Source organism: Vollenhovia emeryi, unplaced genomic scaffold (genome assembly GCF_000949405.1).
Source record: "Vollenhovia emeryi isolate VEMERY1.0 unplaced genomic scaffold, V.emery_V1.0 DF939152.1, whole genome shotgun sequence".
Classification (NCBI taxonomy): domain Eukaryota; kingdom Metazoa; phylum Arthropoda; class Insecta; order Hymenoptera; family Formicidae; genus Vollenhovia; species Vollenhovia emeryi.
In genome coordinates, this window is record NW_011967214.1 from 651220 (window position 1) to 659531 (window position 8312).

Consider the following 8312-nt stretch of genomic DNA (forward strand, 5'->3'; position numbering starts at 1 on the left):
GTGTACTTATCACTTTGTTTCGAAATAAACGTTCATCTTAAAAAAATCCTTTAAAATTAAGTTTAGTGCCCAATACATTACATAAAATCGACCTTGCAAAAGAGATCAGTAATGGTGTACACGAGGATATAGAGGAAAGTCCTTCTATTATTGAGATAGACGTCATCTGTTGATTCCACCATGAATTTATTGGCCTTGGAGTGAAATCTGTTTAGTGGAAAATTGATTGTCGTGTAGTCGTTGCGAAGGAAGATTTGTGATTGAATTCGAGTGTTGAAAACCTGCTGTTTCTTATTAGAAACTTATCTCACAATAGAGGACTTTCCTCTGTATGCATCCTACAATCTTATCAAGAATTTTCTTTTCAGTGTATAAATTATCTGTCTTTCACAATATGCGTCCTTGTTTGTAACTCGCGTGATACAAAAATGATGTTTTATCGCACGTTAACAAGAATAAGAAAGTTAACAAAGAAACCTGCTACGACTTATCGTTAAGAATGCAATAACAATGCCTTGCCTGCGCACGATCAACCGCAATCGCTATAATTTCAGGTGCGTCGGTGAATCAATGCGAATCACGACGTTAGTTTTCTTTTACTTTGTCTGTCACGATGATTCATGCCGCGTTCGACGAAAATGTCGATCGCCGCTGCATTAAGGTGGTTCTTTCCCTTTCAAAATGAGACTTGGTCAATAAAATTCAATAGAGACGATGAATTCTTTTATATTAAATTCAAGAACAGATTTTTGAACACTATTGCTTCCCTTGGAATATTAAAAACCGATAAAATAAAAAGGAGTTATAGAAAATGAAACAGTACTCTGAATTACGTAGTGTTAGCAGAGCGTTGACACTACGTAATCATAAACACTGAATTAGAAATATTACACTATGTTCAACTATAAAGAAATAGACCATTAGATGATTAAACTGCGTCTGTTGATACGGCGGCCATCTAGTGGCAGTTTTTAATTAAATTGTACAGATTGTTTATTCAAAGAAATAACGTCTCGTACAAGCATATGTTGTTTCAGTGAGACACATTTCAATCGAATAAATAGGAAGACTAAATCCAAAGAAACCTTTTACTCTGTGTATACGGTAAATCAAACGCAAACTTTACACGCATACGTGTTAATATCTAAATGAGTTTCGCTGCAAGTTTAAAGGAAATCTATAGCTTCATCATTCTTTACCTAACCACCTTCGCCTCGCGTTTGAAACGCAGCGGCGCGGCGTCCCGTTTCGCACGCGCTCGCAACGTAATTCACGTCACGGTAAAAGCGTGACAGAGCCGTACGTGAATTATTTACCTGTTAGCTCGTCGAGCCGATTAGAAAATTTCCGCTTGCGCGCGGATCAGAGTACATACGTGTTGTGTTGGAAGTTTTTGGAATAGATTCCCATCGGAATTGCTTCCTAGATTACTATCGTCTTTTCACAGAAGAAACGGAAGACTTTCGAGATTCGCAGTCTATTCCAAAATTCCATGACGCGCACCCTGGATACGTGTGGGGAATTTTTGGAATAGATTCCGATCGGAATTGTTAATTTAATTTTTTTAATTATTTCCTACATTTTTTTCTACCGCGCTTTCTAGGGGAAACGGAATAGCTCCGATTGTAATTCATTCCGAACATTTCCGTGATAGGCATCCGTAGGTGCGAATCTCTCGTTACGGAGTAACATATAATAATTGCAGAAAAAAAAATTAGAAACGATTACGTCACCGCTGTACTCGTCGAGCCTGTCGTTAAGTCGATCTTGCGGTCAAGGCGCTACGCTTTCTCCCAATGTACGTCGCAAAAATACCTGATATTATTTTCCACTGTTTTTGGCGAACTCTCGAATTAAAGGCCAGCGAATGGTGGCAATTTTTAAGGCCTGAATTGCTGAATGACGAGGTTAGACATAATCACGTAATAAATATGAATTCGCGACTTGAGATCGCGTGTAGATTTTAACATTTTCAATAAGCGGATATCACGAGACACGGCAGTGTCTCGCACCAAGTATAAGTCTCTTTTTTACCTTTTTTAATAAAAACGGTTTATAATTATACGATGACGTATAATTATGACGTACAATGCGTCAGAATGCAGGCTATTAATTCTCAGGATGAACCTCCGACACGTGGCGGTTTAGACAGAAAAACAGAATACCTATTCTCCCTTTAAAAATGTTTGGTTTCAACGTGAAAATCTTGAAATGAGATTATATTGCGTTGAAGGGAGGAAAACTTACTTAAATGAAGCAATTTTATATAATTCGATTGGGAAAAATATATGCTTGTTATTTAAGAATAATTTTCTCGAATGGAAAGGAAGCGATATTGGGGAGAAAATAACATATTTTCAAATCGAAGGTTCTAATGATTAAAATAACTTTAGTATAAAAATATTGATGTGTATTCTTCAAGCGACAAAGATAGTGTTTTAAATAATATTCTTGGAATGTAAGATTATTAAATGCTTCTAAGTAGATCATAGTTAATTTGAGTACGTGAGAATTGATCTGACACTTTTCTGCGTACGCGCGTGTATAATCCGACAAAGGCACTCGTAATTTCTCGTGTTAGCAGCGGCAGCCAGACAACAATGCAGATTCATTGTTGCCTCACGCCGCACGTGCATTGATATTAGCAGGCAGGAGCGAAGCGTAGAACGAGATACGCTTGTAAATAGTGTCAGGAAGACACCCACATCTTCCACATGCCCTGAAAATCGTTTGGTATTGAGGGAGCACCGAGACGCGCGGTATTTCCTGGAGACCTGGAGCATTGTGCTGCGACGCCGGGGCACTCGCGTGGACCTCTGTGACGGTGATGGTGACGAACGCTTAAATACCGGACACCTGTCGCTATGTCGAGGGAGAACTGGTAGTCAGGTCGGGGAGCCGGGACTCGAATCGCGCTCTACTCGAAAGCACTAGAGGTCCTGTAATCAGAGACGATCGTGGTTTCGTAAAAGAGTGAGGTGGCCTACGTTTCTCTCTCACTCGCAGGAATTTGACGAACTCTTGTGGCCAGTCTCTGAGTACAGGATCCTTTAGCGAGCACGAGCTCCGCCGGGCGACGATGGTGGGGGCGATCGGCGCGACTGGAAACTTGCCATCGCCAGGAACAGGCCTGATATCATTCCTTTGGTGCCGTTCGCCTCGCGACGTTGCAATACACCACCCATCTCACCTTCGCGGAGCACGTTCGCGTCAAGTGAAGGCAAGCGTGTGCGAAGCGCGGCCGCGCGGCTACACGCCCGCCTGTGCGCGCGCGTACGCACGCACGCACACACGCGGGGGTCGCGAACGGACACCTGTTGCACCATCGACCTGAGCACAGTCGACGCCGAGCAGTCGTGGTCGCGGGTCCAAGGTGGTCTCCCCCCAGAGTGTACGTTCACCGAGTGCATAAATACATCGACCGAGAAATCTTCGCAGTGCTCGCGATCTTTCCGAGCGGCTATTTAATTTAGCGAGCGTCTCTGCTATTGTGCTATTGTGATACCGAAAGACCGGGCACGGTAAGATACGTGTTTGTAAACAGTCACTCGGGTAATAGGTCCATAGAGGAAATTTTTAGGAAACGTACGAAATCTTGTTGTCTGTAAATTATGTGAGACTGGTTTATCATTTCGTGTACGCTGTTCAGGCGATTTGACAGAAAATAATAACACGAAAGAACATAACGTGCATTAAGGTGTTATGTTTTTTTTCTAAATATTGTTATTAGATGTTGATTGCACATTTACAGATTGATGGGAATTGTGAAAATTGTGAGTGTCAGCGAGAATTGACTCGCGACGGAATATAAACTTTTGTTCAATGCGAGAAAGGGCAAAGTGAGAGTCGAATATTAAGAAAGGACAAGAAATAAATATATAAAGTTAATAAAATGCGTTCTACTGTTCTCTCATCTTATCATTTTGTATAAATTCATGATCTATCGGGTCAAGCAATAAGACATAAATCTCTACGATATGTTACTGTTGCTTTACTTATGCTAAATGAGAGTTGTTGATGACTTGATCACTCCAGATTGAATAATTAATTAATACACAATTGGCGTTGTCATTGCTGGATTACGTGATAAAATTGCAACGTGTCGTTTTTACTGATTAAATTGTACATCATATTTGAGTACGCGGGGAAATAAAATACGAACGATAGCGTGCAATGCTTTTTACAATAAAAGTTTATTAAACAAAACTAATGACTCCAATAATAATATTCAATGTGAGAAAGGGCAAGAAATAAATATATAAAGTTAATAAAATGCGTTCTACCGTTATCTTAGTTCATTGTTTTATTAACTTAATATATTTATGAATATTATTATTGGAATCATTAGTTTTGTTTAATAAACTTTTATTGTATAAAGCATTGCACGCTATCGTTCGTATTTTACTTCCCCGCGTACTCAAATATGATATACACAGTGAAAACCACAAGTTGCAATTTTACCACGTAATCTACAATAGTAATGACAACGTAAATTTTGTATTAATTAATCATTAATTCTGGAGTGATCAACAAGTCATCAACAACTGTCATTTAGCATAAGTAAAGCAACAGTAATATATTGCAGATATTTGTCTAATCGCTTGACCCAATAAATCATGAATTTATTCAAAATATGCATATAGTATATTTTGTATAATAAGCCAAAGTCTACGAATAAATGTTTCATCATACGAGGCATTAATTTTCACACTCTACAAATTATAAATCTAAAGTAATTGTGGGTCGCGCATTTCCTTAAACTTTAGTTTTCATCGGTACGAATGTCGTTATCAACTTAAGAATTAGTACACCTGCATGTGATTTAACGCCGATGAAAAGATTTTTGGTTTGAGTAATTATTTTTTATCAATATCATGTTTGTATCATGTTTTCGAGCAATAGCAAGAGATTCAGAAATACAAATGCGAAGATATCCCGTATCTTGATAAAATTGTGCAATTCATCATAATTAATATACGATTAGATATAGCGTTATATAATCTTGTGGTCGCAGATATAAAAGCTCCAAAGATCTCTCATTTTAAAGAATCATCTGCCAGCGAGCTGTAACTGAAAGGATACTTATTAAATGGTTAACAGTGCCTAAACAGCAAAAATGTCATTGAATTTAGCCGACGATCAGCGATTTGCTTTAATGAAGGTAAGCTGTAGAAGTATAATTTATTCTCTAGAAAATTAAGAAATATTCTCTCTCTTTCTCTCTCTCGCGCCTGTTCTTGCTCTCACGGAAACATTAAAAAACTAAAATATCGACAGACAAGTGCACTTTTACATATCCTTTTAGATATCCTTTATAAAAAAAAATAAATAATAGACTAAAATAAGAATTTCTGTGCAAAAATGTATGAAACATTTAGAGTATCGATGCCAATAATCCTTTTAAATTTCGTATTTCTCGGTTTCTCGTCCTCTACTCTCGCAGAATGAGAAAGATACCTCTCGTAATTGTTAGTAATAAATGAGTTTTCAAATCTTTTAGCTCTATATGAACCTAATTTTAACAGAGCATGTGTACTATTGACAGAAAACATATGCGCAGGCAAGAGAGATATAAATTCTGTATTTAATTTTATTACGCGCAATGTGAATATCGTATATTTTCATAAAATCGATGGATATATACGAATAATTATTAATAAAAAAAACCATTTAATATATCACTGAGATAATATTTAATAGATTATAGAAATATATTACAATTTTTCAAAAATTATAACGCAATAAAATTCAGAGGATTGTTATTACCTTACGAATTCCAATTAATGGCGAAAGTTCAATGATTCCATAAATTAATCGTATTAATCGTATATTCGCAGCGAGTATGATTAACACTGGCCAACTAACGAAGTTATCTCTATCACTTTCACTTTCTTTTGAACATAAAGATAAAAAACAAGGTTACTTGAAAGATCACAATGTTTTGTTTGCTATACTTGAGATATTTCCTCGTATATTTGAAAAACGAGTAAACATCGATAATCATTAAACTTTCGTTCCGACGCGATTAATGTATCGAAATAAAAAAAACAATCAAAATAAAACATCACGATACCACGATATTAAAGAGACGCAAAAAGAAGCGCCTACTATACTACGTATCTGTATAATATTTATTTATTATTCGTACAGTGTAGGCATTATTTTATATTTTACTTACACGCGTGAAAATGATACGGCGGTGTCGGTAGTAAAAAAGATATGATAAAGTCTTATTTCCATAATTAGAGTTTCCATCCAATATTATTCACGCATCCGTCCATTCTTCATTCCAATAATCTTCACACTAGCCCGAGACAGTTCGAAAATATTCATTAATCTTGAAACACGCGCATAAATTTATTTAATAACTGTAATTATATGTAAATACGTCTCTTTTAAATGTTACGTAATTAAATAACATATTTTTTGTTCTCAATCAAACAGAAGCGGAAGCTAAAGAAAATGTTTTTTTAATGAAAATGAAATAAAATTAAGATATTAATAAAAGAAAATTGCGCATAAGACGAGGAACTAGATACAGCAAATAATTATTTCGTGTTTTTTTTTTACAGTAGAGAAAGTACTTTTGTCAGCCTGTCCCTCTCTAAAATTTTAAAAAGAGAAACATGTTTAATTAAGAAGCACTGCATTATCTATAAATGTTATTAACTAATTGTAAGAAGCGATGCAAATAAATAATGCTACGGGAATTTTATACTTTCGAGGATATAAAATCGAGGTAAAACATTTTTACGTTTCAACAAGTGGTTAAAAATATTTTTGTCGATATCCTTGAGCGAAATTGTAGGCAGTGGTTCGGGAAAGATTTTCTCAAAAGGAGCAGGTTACTTCAGTTTTAGCAATAGCGATTTCTCAATAGGGTTAAAACTTTCGTGATACAGCAAAGGCTTCATTGCGCGTAGAGAAATTGCTTCATTCCTCTCGCAACCTGGTGATCATTCACCTCTCATATCTGGAACGAGTAGTAAGTCGAGCACTTATTTCAAGCAGCGGATCGCGAAGAAATCGACGATGGTACTTACTTTCCGATTGAGTTAGTTGTAAGAAAACTACCGTCGTATGAGTTCGAACTATGATTTCGTTTCAATGCTCAATCGATTTCTTCGATCAAAATTCATAAACAAAACGAAAATCGATTTTGACGATCCTTTTCTTTATATTTATTACGCTTCATTCATATCTTGATAGTAAGAATTTTACCATCCACCCATACAGCACGCATGTCTAAAAGGCATCTTTAAGACGACTTAAACACACGCGTGTTGTTTAGGTGTTTAGGAATTAACAAATTCATCGCAAGAAAGGATAAAACATTTTTGTACATGAAACACGTGCGTTGAAAAGATTTACTAACTCGCCTAGCTTTTAATTTACTTGTCCGACACAAAAGCGTGATTGGTTATCGATTTTGTTCCCTGTTGATCGAGAGGAAAACAATGCATTGTCGACGCAGCGGCGACGCGACGTGGTAACTGTTATCGTTACGACCGGATGACCCTGCGGCCGAGGATAATCGAGTATACGCAACTCCCGCGACACACTTTAAATAAAAGGGTCCTCAAGGCATACCGCCGTCTTGCATTACAACAGCGGACGCAAACATCGAACGTAAAAATAAGCGAAATGCCTCTCGCTGTGTACACATGCATAGAATAAGTTCTCCTTGGGTCGTCTGCATGAAGCAATCGTATACGAAATGTCGTGGAAACGTTAGAAATTTACAATTAAAGTCTGGCTTGATACATGAGGTAGAGTAAGCGCGAAAGTTATGTCGAAAGAAACGCAAGATTTAGTAAATATATGCACTATAATTTGCAGAGTAACATTCGCTTTCGTGCGGTTACTAAAATGTCATTACAAATAACTGTCTTCGTGGCTCAAAGAAATTGTAAACGATTAATTAAATAAACATTAGTACTGAATAAAAGAAAATATTATTAATAAAATTTTTAATATATATTATAATTAATGGAACTAAATAAAGTTTCACATTAATGAAGTTAAACGTTATTTCCAAAATTGCGTTTCTGCAATCGCATAAAAGCAAAAGAAACTTTAGATTTATAGTATTTCTAAATATATTCCTGCACTCAGAGAAATTTTAGTGAAGAAAAAATTAAGAATCCGCGTATTCATTCGAGATTTTTGAAAACCTCTTATTTTAAATACACATATTCTCAAAATTAATCCGTTGAATTTTAAAATAAACTAAAACTATTTCAAAACTAACATAAAATTCTCATTTTGAAACTAGACGTTCTCATTATTATCTTTGAGAATGAAATAAGCTT

At 36.1% G+C, this 8312-nt stretch overlaps 1 protein-coding gene across 6 annotated transcripts in view; it reads left to right on the forward strand.

Moving 5' to 3' along the window:
• The first annotated feature begins 3145 nt into the window (after positions 1 to 3145).
• The window catches only part of LOC105565425 (SEC14-like protein 2), a 19974-nt gene continuing 14807 nt past the window's right edge, over positions 3146 to 8312 (forward strand). Inside the window, exons 1-2 of one of the 6 annotated variants that reach the window (XM_012018604.1) lie at positions 3146 to 3521; positions 5015 to 5161. In XM_012018604.1, coding sequence (XP_011873994.1) covers positions 5117 to 5161 — 45 coding nt within the window. In that variant the 5' untranslated portion in view covers positions 3146 to 3521; positions 5015 to 5116. The remainder of the gene's footprint in view (positions 3522 to 5014; positions 5162 to 8312) is intronic. The other 5 variants (XM_012018606.1, XM_012018605.1, XM_012018607.1 and 2 more) reach the window with 5 other exon arrangements.